Source organism: Odontesthes bonariensis, chromosome 10 (assembly GCF_027942865.1).
Source record: "Odontesthes bonariensis isolate fOdoBon6 chromosome 10, fOdoBon6.hap1, whole genome shotgun sequence".
Taxonomy (NCBI): domain Eukaryota; kingdom Metazoa; phylum Chordata; class Actinopteri; order Atheriniformes; family Atherinopsidae; genus Odontesthes; species Odontesthes bonariensis.
Window position 1 is genome coordinate 13,268,168 of NC_134515.1, and position 20,062 is coordinate 13,288,229.

General features: G+C 40.0%; 1 protein-coding gene across 2 annotated transcripts in view; it reads left to right on the top strand.

Moving 5' to 3' along the window:
* The window catches only part of LOC142390688 (helicase ARIP4-like), a 68,216-nt gene that overhangs the window by 40,830 nt on the left and 7,324 nt on the right, over positions 1 to 20,062 (top strand). For both annotated transcript variants that reach the window (XM_075476316.1, XM_075476317.1), the window contains 13 exons: positions 8,738 to 8,981; positions 10,701 to 10,834; positions 11,054 to 11,227; positions 15,795 to 16,015; positions 16,408 to 16,590; positions 16,843 to 16,976; positions 17,416 to 17,612; positions 17,884 to 18,087; positions 18,195 to 18,333; positions 18,459 to 18,636; positions 18,748 to 18,966; positions 19,082 to 19,200; positions 19,348 to 19,472. In XM_075476316.1, the coding sequence (XP_075332431.1) occupies positions 8,738 to 8,981; positions 10,701 to 10,834; positions 11,054 to 11,227; positions 15,795 to 16,015; positions 16,408 to 16,590; positions 16,843 to 16,976; positions 17,416 to 17,612; positions 17,884 to 18,087; positions 18,195 to 18,333; positions 18,459 to 18,636; positions 18,748 to 18,966; positions 19,082 to 19,200; positions 19,348 to 19,472 (2,271 nt within the window). The remainder of the gene's footprint in view (positions 1 to 8,737; positions 8,982 to 10,700; positions 10,835 to 11,053; positions 11,228 to 15,794; positions 16,016 to 16,407; positions 16,591 to 16,842; positions 16,977 to 17,415; positions 17,613 to 17,883; positions 18,088 to 18,194; positions 18,334 to 18,458; positions 18,637 to 18,747; positions 18,967 to 19,081; positions 19,201 to 19,347; positions 19,473 to 20,062) is intronic.

Consider the following 20,062-nt stretch of genomic DNA (forward strand, 5'->3'; position numbering starts at 1 on the left):
AACATCTGACTACAGTTCAGCCTCTAGAAAGAAAAACAATGTATCTTTACATCTCAAGAGGAGTGTTTTTAAACTATTATCTCTGATATATCTAACTCTCAATATGCTAATTTATCAGGGACTTGATTAAAAGACCCACTTTCATTCAGTCATAGACATTTTCATGCATATATTTGCTTCTTTGGAGCTTCTCTCTGACATAATCCAAAACTAAGTGGAAATATTAAACACAACAAATTTATATACATTTTTTAAATCAGTGAAAAATGAATCGTTGTATAACATCGTTCATAAATCGGTGAAAAAAAGGTTGAACTTTTAACCCTTGACTGTAGCACATGGGCCTATGACTGTTCCGTTAATTGTTTAAACTTCCAGTGTGTCTTGTTCGCCATCAAACCAATTGATTTATTGACCTGTTTAATTGTCATTTTATGTTTATATTCTAATTTATCTCCTCATCATCCTGACACACTTGACATTCTTCCTGTCGCTGAAATGTGGAAAACGGTCGTAAAAGTATGAGAACAGCTTCGCAAACAGCCGAAGCAGGGTGGAAAGTCCTGACATGGACAGAATGTGCTTGTTTGAGACAGTCATCACTCTGTACGTATCTGAGTGCATGTGTGTAAATGTCCTGAAAACATCGCTATTCGTCTGAGTCTTAAAAGTGTGTTCTGCGTGTCTGTGACGCGGTACATCTTCGAGTGTGTACGCTTGCAGGACGTGAGCTTCATGTGAACACACTGGTTGTGTAACAGCCAGAGGCAGCAGTTACATAAGCGTCCCTACTTGTACGACCAGCCTCACCGGCGATGGCCTTGCTGTTAGGAGGCAGCTCTCTGCTTGAGCGAGACACAGACCTTGTGTGCATGTGTTAAAGAGAAGGCTAACCGACTCGTGGTAAAACGGGTTGGTTTATTGTGTGCTGCAGCGTGTGGAAGCTACTTCAGGATGAAATAAACAAGAGTTTTTGTACTCTGCACGTCTGAACTCTTATCACTACCTTCTGACCTCGTTAACACATTCAACCTCGACCTGCCTCCCCCTTTATCGTGTTGACCCCTGATTTTGACATTTGACAGCTAGCTCTTGCTTACTGTCAGATAAAATCAGGCTCCCTCTGATCTGATATCTGTGTGAGTTTTTCTATCACAGTTTAGTTTGCTGAGAAATTTATATTTTTGTGGTTTTATGTCCAAGAAAATGCAGATGCATAGGTTTCTTCTGGATCATTTGTTTAGCTGGCATTCTGACTTAATTGACTTAATTTCAAACAAGGTGTCTGTCGACCAACCATTAGTTATCTACAAAGGTGTGAGAAATCTAGATATTACCTGATCCTGATCAGAAAGAGAGTTTTTGCAATGAGATACTAAATAAAGCCTCGACTAAGATTAAATTTGTAATGTTCTTTAACATTGCTTAGGTTTTTTAAAACTGCTTCACAATGTGTTTCTCATTGTATACTCATAGTATGCTTATTCCATTTGCACTCTGCATATGCAGGGCTTTTCTTCAGAAAATCACACAACGCTGAACATATCACGGGCAATATGGAGTTCTACATCTTGCTATTAGCCATCCTTAAGGCTAATAACACAGGTCGGAGGATTGATTGATATTTTTGCTGTGACTGCCTTGTATTTGCTGGTAGTTTACAACCGTAAACTGTTTTTAAAAAGGTGGACATTGCTTCTGATTTGAGGCCGTGTTTTATATGATCAGATGTTCTGAGCAATCAAGGGATATGACAGAGAACAGTGGAAACGACGTGTGCTCACACAGTAGTAACTTGTCCACCACAAGTTTGCTCTGTCCAAAGGGTAATTGTTGTCTTTTTTTACTCTAAATGGGAGCATGAATAATAAAACAAACGTGCTGTATTGAAGGAGTGTAATAAACTTAAAACTAGTTCAAAACGAGTGATCGAGAATTCTTCTGCACATTCATAAGTGTGACACAAAAATGTACTTAACCAGGACAAATAAAGAAAGAAATACAAATGTAAAAAAACATTACAAATATTTTCAAGATCATGTTTTAATTATTTATTTTCAAATTTAGGTTTAAAAACACAAGATTAAACACAGAGTTAAAGTTTTACGATTTAAAAACTGTAAATGAAAGTATGAAGTCCATACCAATAAAACTTTATAGGATTATCATCCAAACACACAAGCTGCCCTCGTACACAATTCCCATTCAGGTTTTCCAAAACATGTTGAATAATGATTAGAGAATAGATATGTATTTGATTCCCTATAGAGGGGGCACAAATATGGTTATTTTTCTCCTTGAAAATGTCCAGCAGTGTCTTTTTTTAAGTCTTATTTTTTCTTTAAGCGATTAAAAAAAGAATAACTTTAATACTCTGTTTCAGTGAATAATGTATCCTCCCAATTCCTGTCCACTTCCTGGAATCCCCCATTTTTGTGTGTGTGTGTGTGTGTGTGTGTGTGTGTGTGTTTAAAATGTGTGACGCGGAGGATTCTCCACTGTAATGGATCTGCCATCATATTTAATCTGCTTACGTAGGCAGCAGGCCCAACTGGGCATGACACAGACCAACTGTCCACCTCATTCGTTTTATTTATCTCTATGAATAGATCTTGATGTCAGTGAGGAGGTTATATAAATGAGGAGAAATAGAGCAGAAGCGGGAGCATTTAAATGTTTTTCATTACAGTTGTGTATGCATTAGAGACGGGAAAAAAGCTGGAATTTAGGTCAAGTACTCAGGCTCTTTTTTTCATTTTGATAGTATGTTTGTGGATCGTTGCTTGCTCTCAGAGCTCAGATTTAATCCCTTACAGGTGCTAATAAATCTAAAGCAAGTTATGGATAAGTGTCTAAAATCTGCATAAAGGTTGCGCTTCAGTGTTTTTAAGAGACCCCAACAGACAGGTGGTTGTATTCAGAGTAGAAAAACCTATCATAGCGCAGCTCAGGAAGCCGATATTGGAGGACTTAAGAGATTGTTACTCGTGTTTTAAATTGAGAGAAAGACATTTATTAAGCTTTACTCTTCTTTCTCTTAGCAACACTGACAAACTGGGATTGGTACTGATTTCTTTCACACACATGCACAGTGCCATCACATGGTTGCAGTGTTATATTTGTCTGCACAGTTTGAAGGGTTACATAAACACATATATGGATGGGGTTATGTAACGTTGTGGTTGCAGAAGATGTTTTCCCCACTGTAACCCCACTGAAAGACATGCAGCCAAGCACATACGCTGATGGACACAACGACACACAAGCCGTAATTTTGTTGCAACTGGTCTTGCATTCTTTTGTGCCATTTATCACTCTAGTGCGTCTCGTGTTGTTTCTGTGAGAGGCACCAAGCCTTTCACTTGTAGGGAATGTCCAAACGAACAAATTAATGGTTTGGAAAACTTGCTGCAGGTGCTGTTTACTCCATGACCCTTACTGGATCCTGATGATGCAGTGTTTCATGAAGGCACTCGGTTACACTCTTTTGCTCTTCGTTTTAGCGAAGGTCAAGCTTTCTCCTGTTTTCAGACTTTCCCTCAACTCCTGTTGCTTAGAGATTGTTGCAGTTGTTTTGTTTTCTCCTGCAGGTGGAATGTCACTTGCAGCACTTGATTTGGTCACCTAGCAGCAGTCAGTCCTCCAGCTCAAACTTTCCCCTTGAGATTACACCTCCTAATGAGGTGGGCAGGTCTCCGACGCTCAATTTAGACATGAATTTAAGCCAACATGCTGATTCAGTTGCGCTGTGTGCAGCTGCCTCTTTGCTACTAAGCCACGCTTTGTTCTCAACACTCAAACAAGTTTTCAAGTTTTAATAGATACAAGGAATTGTTCAAGCACCTCATTAGAAAGCATAAATAATAAATCAACCAAGTGCAGGATCAAGAGAGCTGTCTGCAGTCCTAAGAAAAAAGTCCCATCAGAGGGTTCAGATTCTTCAGATTTTTTTATTCAAAAGACAAAGTGTGAAAATGTAAGTTTTAATTTAGCAGCTGAAACCTTTTCCAACCAAGAAACTCTTCATATGTGTATATTTTGTCTGATTAAAATAGTTAAACATGACATTTGGTAATGGTAAGGCTATCAAAAACATGTAAATATGTTATATCTGCTGAAAAGCGTACTTTGTATAAATCCAACCAAAGTGTTGTCATCCATTGTACTACGCAAATACAACTGCCTGCTTACACATAAGCGTTACTGATAGGCTGCAGTTGTGTTTGGACTGCAACCATCAGAGGGATTTGAGGAACACAAACTTTTAACAATTTGGCCGGAGGAGCTCGCTAACTGCAAGTTAACGAGTGACAAATTGAGTATGAACACTTGTCTAGATTGTAATGTGTGCATCTGGCTTCATACCTCTGATGACATTCATCTGAGCAGGTATTTTGACTGGAGCACTGCCAATATTCTGTTCTTGTGTTTTTTGCTCAGCACTTAAAATGTGCGTGCGTGTTTATTTTGCATGATTCAAAAGAGGTTTTCAGTTTCCTGGCTTCTCAGTGGGGAGCCTTGACCGATTTGTTAGTTATATAACTTATTTTGCCTATATGTGCGAGCGTATTGTATAACCCGTCATGTCATAATGTGGAAAGATTCTCCCAAAGGTGAGTACTTGCAAGTCTGGTGTGCAGGAATTTGTAGATCTTCTTGTATGTGTGTGAAACTTTTAAACCCATAAGTCACAACTGCTAAATGTATCCATTTTATCTTATATTCCCAGCTCGGTGCTCCTCTTGACATCTCCAGTTTTTCAAAGTTGAGTTTAATTCTGAAAGCACCTGGAGAGACAAAGCATTAAAGTAATAGTGGCAGGATGAAAGGTTCTAAAAGATGGATAAACATTCGGAAGGTATGTGTCAGAGGTTAAGCAACTATGGCATTACTATGGCTTGTGTGGCACTCGTCCATTAACTGGATACAGAAATTATTCTCGCCTGAGACCAGACACGTGTTTCTCTTTCACTTTATTGTTGTAAGTTTTGTCTTTAGTTTAATGTGATGAGATAAGTTTGCATTCAGTCATTTTAAAATGACAATAGGACTCTCTTAATTGTGTGCGACTTCATTCCAAAACAAATGCAGTCATTCCTGGCTGCCTGTCAGCTTTACATAACATCACAGATATTAGCCAAGACTTAGATGTGACTCTTGTTTTCTTGCTTGGTTTAGGGGGAAAAAATATGTTAAATATTTTGACAAAAACATCTCAGACCATTGCGTGTGTACATTTAGGTGTGTCTAACAAAAAAATAAAAGCACATTTCGTAACAGATTTCATAAAGGCGCTCTATTTCTCTCTGTGCCCTCCTGGACTCGTTGTTTTGACCTGAACAGACTAAACAGACGCGCTTCCCAGATTCAATGAGTGTGAGTGAGTGTGTTGTCCACCTCCTCTCACTCTGAAGTGCATCTCTTTCCCTTTGAATGATGACCTTACTTTCATCTCTCCTTTCTTTTATCCTTTGATTATCCTGCCCCCTCAGTCTCATCCTGTAGGTGTGTGTGTGTGAGATGCTGAGGCTCTGCTTTTCAGGAACTGTTAGGTAGAGTTGGAGAAATGGAAAATGGGCTAGACAGGCTAATAAGTGAATGTGCAAATCACATCTGAAAGATCATGTAAGATCTTGCTTTTCATTTTTTCCTTTTCATTTCTTCAATGTGAAAAGTTTTGTAGCTCGTTCTTGGAAAAAAATCCTTTGTCGCAATCATGTCTCCATCTGCTAGAGCCAAACAAAAGGTGTCGCAATGTTTCACAACTAATGGAAACTCACAGTCAGTTTCATAGAAATCATTAAAAATGCACAGAGACATTTTAACATCTCAGGTGCCTGTAGATTTGATTAAGTATGTAAACACCCCCAAGTTGGTTAGTTGTGTTTGCTCCTTTTTGTTTGTAGCGAAAAACATCGATTCAGTTAACTTTTCTGACTACTTTCAGGGCTTTCACACTGGTGGAGTTAAGAAAACTATGACCATGTATGTGTTGATGCAAGTCAGAACATTTTTGACAATTCATTTTTTAAGGAAATGTGTTATTTTTCCGAATAATTGCCCCTATCAAAGCCTGTTTTTGACTTTAAATCGGCTATGTACTTAAAGACTGCAGACATGCTAATGTTTCATCTTTGTGGTTAGCTAAATGCTAACAGTATGTTAGCACATGAGCTGTGCCTTTACACTTGGTTCATCAGTATGGAGGAGCAGCAGGTCTTCGGTTAGCTCTGTCTGGATTTCTCATCAGTCTAAGTAAGCTACTCTGGCCACCAGGTGAAAAAAATCAAATTTTAGCTGCCTTGAGATACTGTTTTCCATCCATTTTCTAAACTTTATGTCCACAGGTGAGGGTAGGGGCGTAGACTGACTGGTAAATTAAGAGCTTTGACTTATGGCCCATCTGTAGCGCAGTCATCAAATCATTGCAGAAGCTGTACCACATTTACGGTCCCATCACATCACCTCAACAAACTCTCCCCCTGAGGTCTAATCAACATGCTAATCCTTTCTAATTGGGACTGAATAAAAATCACTGTTACAATTCATCACATGGGGTATGTATAGGGACGTATGTTTGAAGAAAATCTCTCTGCTTGTGGGTTTAGTTGATAAGATATTTTTCTTGGTTCATGGTTGACTACATGCAGAGTTTTGGCCTTTTTGGAATCCTGGATACATGAACCATATTTATTTAAGCAATACAAATAGAATTTTTTATTTTTTTTTAATCATATTTGACCCAGGTCACATAAATTTTTCTGTTATTCCTGGTACAGACTGAACATTTCTGAGCAATTTTATTTTTATTATCATTATTGAAATACCAGAACCGGAGGGCAATGCAGCCATATTTAATTAGTTTTCAGTTGTTTACTCGTTTTCTCTCTCTAATTTGATTCTATCAATTGTTGAAAATGAATTCAGTTTAAATGCTGCCTGAGACACATGCAGTCAGCAAATGACACACACACACACACACACACACAGATGGAGACGAGCTGGTGTCATGGCAGCCAGATCAAGAAGCTTGTTGCCACAATGGTGGACTGATGGGGTGTTTTATGTAAGTTGTTTTTCAGTTCACTCTGAGCTCATCACCAGCCTCCATACCTCATTATGTGAAGGACATGTGTCTGTGTGCGCACACATGCACGAATGTGCACGTTTTCATGCCAGGTGTCACGCAGTGGGCATGTCTTGTATGTCATTTTTTTGTGTGTTTGTGTTGAAATTGATAATGTGTGTGTTGGCAGGGTGTCCCTGTTTGTCCACTCATCCCTGGCAGATTTTTCATTGGACTGCTCCACACATTTTTTTTGTGTGTGTGTGTGTGCGTGTGTGTCTTTTAGATATTTATGTATTGAATAATAGTCTTATAGGAGCACTTGTCCTCTGGAATATGTGTGTGTGTCAGTGTTTGTGTCCTGTCTTGTGTTTCATAAGCTGTCCATATTTATGATCATGCTCTTACATAAGCCTCAGATCTGGTTCAGTGTGTTTCTGCCGGAGCAACTAAGACAGAGAGGAGGAGGAGAGAAGAAGAAGGTGAAAGTGAAATACAAGCAGATTGAGGGTACAAGAAGAAAATGGAGAACTGAAGACAAGTTTACAGAAAGACTAAACAAAGTTGTCATAAGACACGGCTGTTGACTTCAGCGTAATGCTAATTTTAAAACGTGAAAAGAAATCTTCACGAAATCTTCGTCAAACCAATTCGGTGGAGGTTTGTATTTATCATCCATGTAGAAAACGGGTGTTGCGTGCCACCTGATCACAGACAAATATGTTAACCTGTCCAAAACCCAAGAGGGATCAAATGGAGTACATGAGATCGCCTCCTCATTTAGATTTGTCTTTACACGTTCACTGATAGCCATAGCTGATAAGTGTGAAACGTCAAGTGTAATTATTTCTTAAAGCAGAAGGGAGGTGGCACTACACAGTCAAAAGAGCCATCTGAATTAATCTTACGACACAATTACACAGGCTTAATGAGAGTGAGTGTCCTTGGTGTAGCTTCATCAAGTATTATAAAACACCCTGTTATGCAAGCCTTTCAGTTATTGCAACTTACACTGGATTATTCCAGAATCAACTTTGGCTTTTTTCTTCATTAACAGAGATGCCGCTCTTTTTTGAAAATGACAAAATAACACATTTCTCACTACAGAACATCATATAATAACACAGGGTCTCTGCATCAGTTGAGAACATAAAACTTCACCAGCAGCCTACACAAAAGTCAAAACATTACATGTGAAAATGTGTGCGAATTAAATTCAAAGTACTAGAATGTTGTTTATGCTATTGTGTGCTGAAGTTTTTCAGTTGTTTATTGTTTAAACATTCCTTTGAATTTTTTTAACCAATCGTTTTCTTTGCATCCTTTCTTGATATTCTTGAAGATTTGTTGGTTCTTTAGCTTATTTCATATTGCAACAGACCCTGCCTTTATTAGCTTAAAGCACACTGTAATCGATTTATAGTAGATAGTTTGTCATGATTTGAAATATAACATGGATTTAGAAGCTTTCATTTAAGCTTTCCCGTTTTGAAGTTTGATTACACTATTGTGACTTTTTGGAGTGTGTTAATGGGATCTTGAATGGTGAATGATGAGAATCTAAACTCATACAAATGCCCCCGGGGATGTCTCTGACCACAGTCTGACGATTCTCTCTTTTGTTACACTTAAATGACCTTTACTCATCCTGCCCTTATCTTCTTCTCACAGACCAGTCCCACAGTGCCCCCTTCAGCTCCGAGAATGAGGCTCAGGGCGGCAACCCGGCTGTGTGGCAGTGCGCCCCTCCCCCATCTACCTCACCTTCGGCTGAGACGCCAGCCCACCCACCCCCCTCGCAGTCAGTGTCCAGACCCCAGTCCAGACCGGCAAGCCAAAGCTCCACCCCTCCCCCCGCCCTGACGGGATCCAAGAAGAGGAGCTCCAAACCTGCTCACATGAGAAGAAACATCAGGTACTCAACTGAGCACCTTCACGCCAACTTGAGACATGGTCTCAAATGGACGCCTGCTTGTTTTTTCAGATGGGAACCTTAAGAAACAGCAACAGAATCTGTAACAGTTAACCCACTGAAAGCTTACGTAAACTGATTTTCATCAGAACGATTTACTTCTAAAGTTATTACTCATCTGAGGTGTCGTGGAATAGAAGATGTATTTTGTAATAGTACTCCAACAGTAATTGTGCTTGTATGACACTTTTGCCAGTGACTTATGGAACAGAGCAGCAACAAATTTAACTTTCAAATTTCAAGTTTAATTCAGATCTTTGCCTACATTACATTAACTCGTCGAGACTGGGTTTGAACTGGAGTTTGTAAAGAGTAAACCAGTAAACCTTGAGATAAAAAGAGATTTCTACACAAACTCCTGAGTATATTGCAGCCAAAAGGCAGAGCAAACCGACATTCACTCTGCTTATTCAACACTTATTGTATGTTTAATAACAGGCACTGTTGGCTGCATTATAGGGTTTATCATATCAGTAGGGTATATTTTATCCCTCCTTCTTTGTTTTCCTCATCCTCAGAGTTTTATCTCACTTTGAAGAACTACAACACAAGCCAATTACAGATTGAGTCTGTCACTAATTATAGATATGCTGAGTCTACAGCTTCATTCATCCAGGCTGCGGGTCCTAAAGCTTAACCCCAAGAATGCCGTTATATTAGTAGCAGCTACTTTAAGACCAATTTGAAGTATGTGTTTGGGATCCAAGTTCAGTTTTAAATTCTCTACCTTTACTTCCCCCGTTGATTAGATATATGTAGCCATTTGTGTAATCAAGAAAAGTTTGAGTTCTCTGTGTTGACTTATTGTTGCAACCACCTAGCAGTTACATTTTCCAGAATTTTAGCCATCTGTTGTTGCATATTTAATCACTCAGCTGTCAGACTCATTTAGTTTACTAGAGCCAAACACAGAATGAAACTTATTTAGTCCAATATGTAAAAGAAACCAAACTTCTTTTGATCAAAGCTTGCTTTTTCTCCACTGGGGGCGAGAGGGTGCAAAAGCAACCTAACAGAAACCCTGCATACCCCGTAACGGCTAACACTGTAATAAAGACTTAAAGCAAAATTAGCATTTACTCGAAATTATGCCTCTGTATGCCAGCCTAATATGTAAGGCTTCCCTATGCTCTTTTGGTTGCGACTCCATTAGCTTAGCTGCCATCTGTTTTGTATATTTTGCAGCTTACTTTGTCTGTAATTTGGTGCTGGCAGGGCAACCACAGGGGTTTTTATTAGCCTTACAGTGAAGGGCTTTCCTGCTACATCAGTGAACAAAACAAGTGAGAGCACCGTGACTGAGCTAAATGATAAATGTATCTTTAAACCAAAATAATGAGCCCCGCAAATGCAAAAGAAAGACCAGAAAATGGGTGATAATTCTCTGACGGATTATGGTTGAGTCACATATTTCATAATTTACTCCTCGCTTGGTTCCATTTTGATGTTTTAATAAATACAGATTTAGGTTGTTTTAAAGAAATCAATGCTTGTTCTCATAATGAAAGCACCCTGTGTGTGTTTTTTCTTAAATGTTATTCATCAAAACCAGAGCAAACCTACAAAAGAAGCCATGTGTTCCCCGTTAATGTGCTCACTGTTGTTTGTAGACATTTTACAGTTATGTGTAAACCGAAGATCTCTTTTTCTGCGTTTGAATAGGAAGTTACTGAGGGAACATCAGTTGGATGCAGTGACCAAAGTTGCCCAGCAGGGGGAGCTGGAGAGAAGGCGACGTCTGGAGGAGCAAAGAAAGCAGGATTTTCCTGTACCACTGCTGCCTGAGTACACAACTGGTAAGGGACTGTGCACGAACACAAAAATCCAGCCAACATTTTTCACAAACCGTGACCTCCATAGAGACAGTCTTTGACCACTAAATTATCAACCAGTAACCAACAGACAAGAACTTCAACATCTCCCTACCTTTTGTCCTTCTATCTCTTATTTATTCTCAGTCTTCTTTGTTCTTATTATTCATTTATCTGCTGAATGATTCCTGTCCCACTGTTCAGGTGATATTACACAGCATGTGCCATCATCCTCGGCATCAGTGTCATCGCAGAAAGAGGTGAAGTCGGCCAGACAAGATGTCATCCGTTTGGACTCCAACAGCACGGGCATCAGCGAGGGCGACAGCAAGACTAACATACCCACCTCCGCTGCTACAGAGCCAACACACAAAACAGGTGACACAAGCACGCACACACACATTCATCAAAGAGGCAACATGGTTCAGATCAGCTACAATCAGCGTTGCTTCGGAATTACTTGCAGTCTTTGTCTGGAAAAAAATATATAACAAAAGGCATCCAAAGCCAAGCCTGTTTCCAAATTCTTTCTTTCATTTTATCACTCAAGAGTCATTAACTTGAGAAACAACTGGCATTTGATCTTAAAAACCTTGAGCAGGTTTCTTACACCAGGCGTTTGTCTGTTTTTTCTGCGCTCAGATCAATAATTCAAAGATGAAAACCACAAAAATGCCTCAACAAAACTAGGTTATCATTGCAGTTTTAGTTAAGAGTTAACAAAAATAAAAAATGTTAACACAAATGTGGACGAGCAAAACATAAAATACATATAGAGAGAAGAAAAGAAACAAAGAATTTCAACCTACTAGAGATTCAAGACATCAAATTAAGCACAACCTCCTTTTTATGTCACCTAGCTGTATTTACAAGCTATGAATTGGTGATTGATGGCAGAATCATTAACGACTCTTGCTAAATTGTGCCCCAGACAGGTCAGGTCTCCAGCCCAGATTGCTCATTGACCTTTGATTGTATAAGTAGACTAGTAGGCCGTTGAGGCCAGATAACTGTGAGAGGTTGTGAGGCGGATACAGGCACACTCGTGAGGTAAATCCTGTTTTTTACATCATCTAGATACACATTAAATAAGCCACTGACTAATTCTTAACTTGCATCCACTGCCATGATGAGGACACTCCACAAGTGTAATTACACATTTTTCGGAGCTGTTGTAAGAATTGCATGCAAAGTAGAAAAAAAACCCTCAAACTATGTACTTGATGAGGTCTGATTATCTTCTCCCCTCTGGCTCTTTTTAATCATGCAAACACATTTTCACCTCAAAGATGTGGTGTTTGTGGTAGTACAAAGTCACTACTTTATACTTTGACAGATAACTCATCAGTTCAGGTGCCTTACTTTTACGTGGCTCGCCCCCAACGTGGGCTCCAACACCTCCGTCTTAGACTGCAGCTGGCAGCGGTCTTAGTCTTCTTCTGCTCTGCAGCCACAGTCAGTTTGATAGTGATAAATGAAAGGGTGCTCCCAACAGCAGCAGAGCTCACAATGGAGCTCCTGGAGAGCAGAGAAAGGACTAATATCTCCAGCTGCAGAGCAAGATGTGGAGTTCATCCAAAAGACTTACTTAAGAGGCAGGGGAATGACCACCACCACAGTGGCCTGGACCCCTGGTAGCCTGTGAGAAAAAAGAGACGAGACAGGATGGGACAGTCTAGTTAACAACAACTTTTGAAAAAAATCTTTGAATTAAAACTCTGCCACGCTATCTCATTAAATTAATGACTCCAACTAATTATAAATGAATGAATGATACTTTTCCTAGTCCACACAAGTTAAAGTGTAATGTAAGAAGCATCTTAACATCTTTACACCAGGCTCATCTACTGTAAAAAGGTAGATTTGCTTTCCTTGTGCACAGTTAAGTGTAATAAAGCCAGCTTGGTACACTTATCTCACATGGCATAGCATGCTTACTTCTTTTATTCAAGCATGAAGCTGTTATGTAAAGAAAGTGAGGATGTTATTGACAACCCATCAGATTGTTGGGTGTACTGGGAGCATTATTGAGCATTTACATTGCAGAATTATACAATTTTATAAAACAACATTTTACAAACAAACAACAGAGCCACCTTGTGCAACTACGCTTTATATATATATATATATATATTTGCAAAACTAAGGTTAATCTGCCGCTGGATTAAATCTAATCAGGTGCGTGTGTTTTTTCTCTCTTGCTAATAGTTGGACTTTTAATTTACATGTTTTTCATGGTGAAGACCTCACATCTCCAAACCATCCGTCTGTCCGTGATTAAGCAAAGCAGCTTTAGCCATATAACAACTGTGGATTTATTAGATTACACACCCGGTTTCAGACTGATTTCTGACCCCAGGGGTCTGGAAAGTTGTCACATCAAAAGACTGCTGTTTTTTTTTTTTATCGTCTTGAATGTCCAGGGAGAACAATTTTTTATTTATTTATTTTTTTTCACTCCAAAGTCACAGCAGATTTGTGGGCTGATATTCATAGTAAATTTTATCCTAGGAGGAGACACGAGGACTTGAGGAAGGAAGATGGTTTGGAAACGTTCGGATCACTTGATACTTCCAATAAAAAGCTAAATCTTTCCAGAGTTAACAGACTACACAGCTTTAGTGGAATCATAAACTCAATTACTTAGGCTAAATATACAGAGTTAAATATCTGCGGTCAAAATTCCCCTAACTTTCGCTCAAGTGGAGGGAGTATTTGTAGATTAGCTGCCATGTGCATCAGAATATTTAAGACCTTCACAGGGTACATCATGTACCGTTCCCTTATTGCCCAAGTGCTCAGACACGCACTCACAGGCAGGAAGCCACTCAGAGAGTCAAGTCACACACACACACACACACACACACTCAGTTGGGAATAATTACACAGATTTTAGTGAGAGGATGAGGGCAAACTGCAGACACACGCACCTTTAATTTAGATAATAGGACTGAGAAGAGGGACAGCCAGATGAACAAATGAACAGAAATGCTGAGAGAGAAAAAAAGCAGACGAGAGAGGGAAACATAGGGAGATGAAGGAAGAGGGTGTCTGAGGGGCAGGTGAGAGCAGGTCTGTTCAGTAATAAACCGGGCTAATCCTGGTGATGAGCCAGCACACACACCCGCACCACAGTGGCATAGTGACATTTCTAGTTTGGATTGCATAACCATTCCCCCCCTCCGCTCTAATCCTACTTGTATAACCAGCCATTCACTGCCGTTATATAAGCTCGCTCCCTCTTTTTCACACACACTAACATACTGACACACACCACCTCTTCACAGTGTGCCCTCACAGGCTGCCAGCTTGTGTAACTTTCACCACTTGATACCCGTGACGTTGGAAAGTTCTTTTTAAATCAGATATGGATTTTGGTTGTTCCCTTCCACAAACACGCACACTGTGACGCCCAAGGTTTTTTGTAACCTTACACAAGTTATCCACCCAATTACTTGAGATGAAAGTGTCGAAGGCCAGTGAAAATGTGGTGATAAAATGTTTTATGAGGATATACTACAGCTGCAGGTTTAAACTTTTTTTTTTTCCAGATTTGATTTTTATAATTGTCCAATTAGAACTAACTCAGTTCCTTGTACATTTTAAAAAGTGTTTAATTCATACATTCCAGTTTTATTATCTTATTTTTCTTTGAATCAAAAAGTGTTCAAACACTTTCCGATACAGGAGTTGCTTTATATCTTGTCATGCCAATTGTGTTCATCTCAAACACAAAAGCCTTTGCCAACCACAGAAGCAGTAAATGTAAACAGTCTCCAAGAACTCTAATGGAATGTTCTCTGGTATTTCCTAAATGCATATTTTTTTCTTCATTACATAAGAGGAAGAAGTAGAAAGGGGCTACATAACAGCAGAACATCCACATTGGCCCTCATTTATCAAGCCGTCGTAGAAAGCATCGTATATATGAGCGGAGAACTCGTCGTACGCAGAGGCTCAAGTGAGATTTACAGAACATGGGTACCACACCAATCCCATCGTAAGACCGAGCGGCTGTTGATAAATCCGGCGGCTGAAATCCATCGTAATGATCCTAACCACGCCTTCTACAAAAGGCCGCACCTCTAGAATTTGCGACATGGATAGACGAAAGGCGGCAAAGAAACGCTGTCAACGCTGTAAATCGCAGACCGGACGAGTTATGTATTTTCCCCTACTGTGATGGTCAATAAAATGTGATAAACTCCAGATTAAATGAAATCTAAAATTGAACGATGTTTTACTTTTTCTCCAATAAGATCAGGAAGAAGTGGTCCGATATGAAATTTGCAGCTCTCCGACGCAGCATGTCACATCTCCGATCCAGGTTTGGATTTGAGTGCCTTGGAGGAGAGGGTGGCTGGCCTGATCGGAGCTACGTCTTTGCGTATGCGCAGTGTTAAAGCGCCTCTCCTGTACGGCTCATAAGCCACTCATCATTTTCCCGAAAGAAATCCTGCCGGCTCCGGAACACTCTCTCGCGCCTGATGCGCGTGTTCAGGTCCTCTAACAAAGCCAGATCTGCCATCGTTTCGCCATTACCGCGCCGCTAGAATCACCTCTTAAATAGGCGGTTGAATAATGAGCCATCACTCTTCCAATTACGGAGTTGTACTTGTTTTTGACGACCTACGCATGTTTTTCGTCTTACGCAAGTTTGATAAATGAGGGCCATTGTGTGTAGAAGGGGTCTTGGAATGTTTAGCATTGCCAGAGGAAAGTTTGGGTACTCTGAAACACTGCTGCCTTCAGGCCAACTGGACTGAACTTTTGGTATAGCCTGAAAATGTAATTTAGTTTATTTTTTAGTTATCCTAAAAGAAGTTTTCTGCAACTCCAAGTGCTTAGATCATTCTTGCATAGTTTCTCTAAGAGTGGAAATCGCATTTTTGAGACCGTCCTAACGTTGCTCTTTTACCTTCCTGTGCCTCTTGTCTCTGTTCAGATGTCATAGATCTGAGCTCAGTTGAGGACGACGCCATTGTCCGCGTCTGCAGCGAGACCACCAACGAGGAAGAAGAGACTGAGCCTAGCGGCGCACATGTCAACGATATTGACAACCAACCGGATGCACAGGGCAGGGTGCTGGTCAACCTGAACCACCCACCTGCAGAGACGGACATTTTCCTGTCACCACAGCTGGCTCGAGCAGTCAAACCTCACCAGGTATTACAACCGCCGGCAAAAGGAGCGCGGAAATGTTTCTCTTTTCTGCTTTCGGTGTGAATTTTGGGAATTGTTATAAACTTATACACATTTAGCTAAACTCACTTAAAGGAAGGTCATTTTAACAGGTTGTCTACCTTTGTTTTGGTTCAGAGACAGCTTGATATATCACAGCTGCTTTTTGTCTCTGGCTACTAATTTTTCCTCTCTTTTACCTTTCTGTCTGGCTTCCTTCCACAATTGTATTTGATTATTTTCTTCCTGCTGTTTGGACCACTGTGCTCTCTTTTCTTCTCAACATCACTCAAACTTTCTTTTGTTTTTCCTGCTGTTCCCCTTTTTCCTCCTGGTCCTGATATTTTCATTCACCGCATGTCTCACTTCGTCCTCAGATTGGTGGAATCCGTTTCTTGTACGACAACCTGGTGGAGTCGGTGGAGCAGTTTGGCAGCAGCAGCGGATTTGGCTGTATCTTAGCTCACAGTATGGGCCTGGGCAAAACACTGCAGGTCATCTCCTTCATCGATGTCCTCTTCAGACACACCCAAGCTCACACAGTGCTCGCCATCGTACCGGTAAGCATTTGTCGATTTTGCGATTGCAAATTTAGCTTATTTTTATTTATTAAGCCAAAAGGGGCATGTTTTGTATTTTTGCTTGTTTATTGTGTAAAAGTGTTTGATTCAAATAGAATTTTTTTTTTTAAATACGATTGCCACAGTCAGCGGTTCAGCTGATAATTTCATGGCTGGGTAAAAGATTAACAGAAACAATAAGAGCACCTGAGACAACCAAGACTAAACATTTACCTGTTGATTCTGCTCCAGGTGAACACATTGCAGAACTGGCTCTCAGAGTTCAACATGTGGGTCCCGCCACTGGAGGCGTTACCTCCAGATACTGACCCCGCACTGGTGACACCCCGCGCATTTAAGGTTCACATCCTCAATGACGAACACAAGTGAGTGGCAGGAACAACTGCATGTGCAAATTGACGCACCTCTTCCTTCAGATGTGACCGTTAAAGATTATTTTAGCATTAAAGAAGGATAAACATCAGGGAAGGAATGCTCCAAGATCAGAGTAGTTTTATGATATAGTTCAGTGACATAGTAAAATTATTTCAGAGACTAAACATTATATTGTTGTAAAATGAGGTTTTCTCTTTAATATAAAACTATCTGCTTTTTTTTATTACTATTATTATTTGTTGTTTAAACATTCTATCATTTCTATAATTGCGCTACAAATGCTTCAAATCACCTCCGAACTATTGCTGAAAAAATAAGGAGCTCTGGTGTTGATTCAGTCCTTTGCACTACTCTCACAGAAAGATGTATCGTCATCCAAGCTTTTAAGAACAAGCAGTAACCAGTCTTGTCCTTTCTTATGCTGCTCAGGAACACAGCGACGAGGGCCAGGGTGGTGGAGGACTGGGCTCGGGACGGCGGGGTGCTGCTGATGGGCTACGAGATGTACCGCCTCCTTTCGCTGAAGAAGAGCTTTGTGGCTGGAAGGAAGAAGAGGAGCAAGAAAACAGCAGGACCTGATGTCATTGACCTGGATGAGGAAGACAGACAGCAGGAACTGCTGAAAGGTTGGAGAGATTAAAATATATATATATATATATATATATATATATATATATATATATATATATATATATATATATATATATATATATATATATATATATATATATATATATATATATATATATATATATATATATATATATATATATATATATATATATATATATAGATATATATATATATATATATATATATATATATGAAAACAAGGGGGAAAAGTGAATCGGACAGAGGAAAAAATAAAATCACATTAAAATCATGTCATTTCTAAAGGTGTTGAAAAAGCCTTGGCACACCCCGGTCCAGATGTTGTGATCTGTGATGAAGGACATCGCATCAAGAACTGCCATGCGAGCACATCTCAGGCTCTAAAGAACATCCAAACCCGTCGCCGTGTGGTACTGACCGGCTATCCGCTCCAGAACAACCTCATTGAGTACTGGTGCATGGTAGACTTTGTCCGGCCCGACTTCCTAGGTATGGGGCAATATCTGTGTTTAACTTCCCACAATCACTCATTAGACATCTCAACCTTTACAGGTCTTGTTCCCCTGTTGATATTGAACTGTTTTTCCATTTTCCAGGTACACGGCAGGAATTCAGTAACATGTTTGAGCGCCCCATTCTGAACGGACAGTGTGTGGACAGCACGCCCCAGGACATCCAGCTGATGCGGTACAGGAGCCACGTCCTCCACAGTCTGCTGGAAGGCTTTGTGCAGAGGTAAGGGTCAGAATCTCTGCCCATGAAAGAAAACTCTGTCTTTAATGTTTCAGTGCAGCAGTGCCACAATATCTCACATTTTATGAGTTTCTGGATACGTTGATTCTAACTTTTCTTTGATACAGGCGAGGCCATGATGTGCTGAGGGACCAGCTGCCCTCCAAAGAGGAGCATGTGATCCTTGTGCGTCTATCTCCATTGCAGAGGGCGCTCTACACAGAGTTCATGAACCGCTTCAGAGAGGCAGGAAATACAGGCTGGCTCAGCCTCAACCCACTGAAGGCTTTTTGTGTCTGCTGTAAGGTGAGATGTGTCCAATACTCAATATACAGACTCTTGCATACTATTGTTCAATTTGATTCTTCCATTGTATTTATTTTATTTATCTAACACCAAATGGCCATTATTCTTCAGATTTGGAATCACCCAGATGTGTTGTATGAGGCCTTGCAGAAGGAAAATCTTGCAAGTGAACAGGACTTGGATCTTGACGACATTACTTCCACAGGACAAGCCAGATGTCCCACTGCACCCAATCAAAAGTCCAAGAATCTAGACAATCCGAACCCCATTGGTGGGTTGAGTCTTTCCCAGATGCAGGAGAAAGCTAATCAGGTCATCACTTATGAATGGGTACGTGCTCACTTGACATGTGATATAACTTGTTCTAACCTTTTACATGACAACACACTCACCTGGTCCCTTGGTCTGCAAGCAGTTTTATGAGAGTCTCTTTTCACATGACCAGGCAAAGGATATCATGTATGACTACAAGCCTGGCATCCTGGACAACTCAGCAAAAATGGTCCTGCTGTTCCATCTCATAGAGGAGAGTGTCAGAAAAGGAGACAAACTCCTTGTGTTTAGGTAAAAAGCATCAAACAAAACACAGCCCAGCTTTTTTGTCCTGTCGTAGTGCCTATTTTGTCTTAATCCAAAATAGTTTATTTTCATAATTTAGGCCTGACAACATAAGATCAAATGTCTTATTCTGCTAATTTCTGCCTCTTGCAGTCAAAGTTTATCCACACTAACAGTGATTGAGGATTTCTTGGCCAAGAGGCCTGTGCCTGCGTCCCCCTATACAGCCAGCAAAGATGGACCTAACCAGAACTGGGTCCGCAATCTCAACTACTACCGTAAGTCATTATTTGTTATGATTGAGATATTATTTTTCTTGTTCAGTACTTCAATAAAGCTAATAAAATAAAAAAGTAATTGTTTACCTTGTGTAATCCACTGATGACACAACAGTTGTTTTTAGCATGAAAACTGATGACTCATGAGGAAAATTAGATATGACTCAAAAGAGGATGGCAAGACGTTCTGAATGTTCTGCACGAAATGTACTCGAGAGGAGCAGTTTATTTATGATGTGCTAAATTAAACTTCTAGCCATGGTTTCCTGATTATATCTGTCTGATCCGTTTGGGGAGAGCTTATTTTCTAACTGCAATGAAATGGCTCTCTGTTGCTTCTGCTGTTCATCAGTTTGTGATTAGTACTGCCACCTGCTGGTAATGTTTTATAACAGCCAGACCTTAGTCTACGAGCCTACACAAGCATCACAATTCATATATGCTGTCGTGTTGGTCTCCTTTTTTTGGAATATTTAGAAATGTGTTGATAAGGATATATCCTGAATCCATTCATTAAGCTGAGGACAGAGTTGTTGAAAGAAGAGTCAACCATTAAAACAAGAATCTAAAGTTATCAAAACCTGATTCAA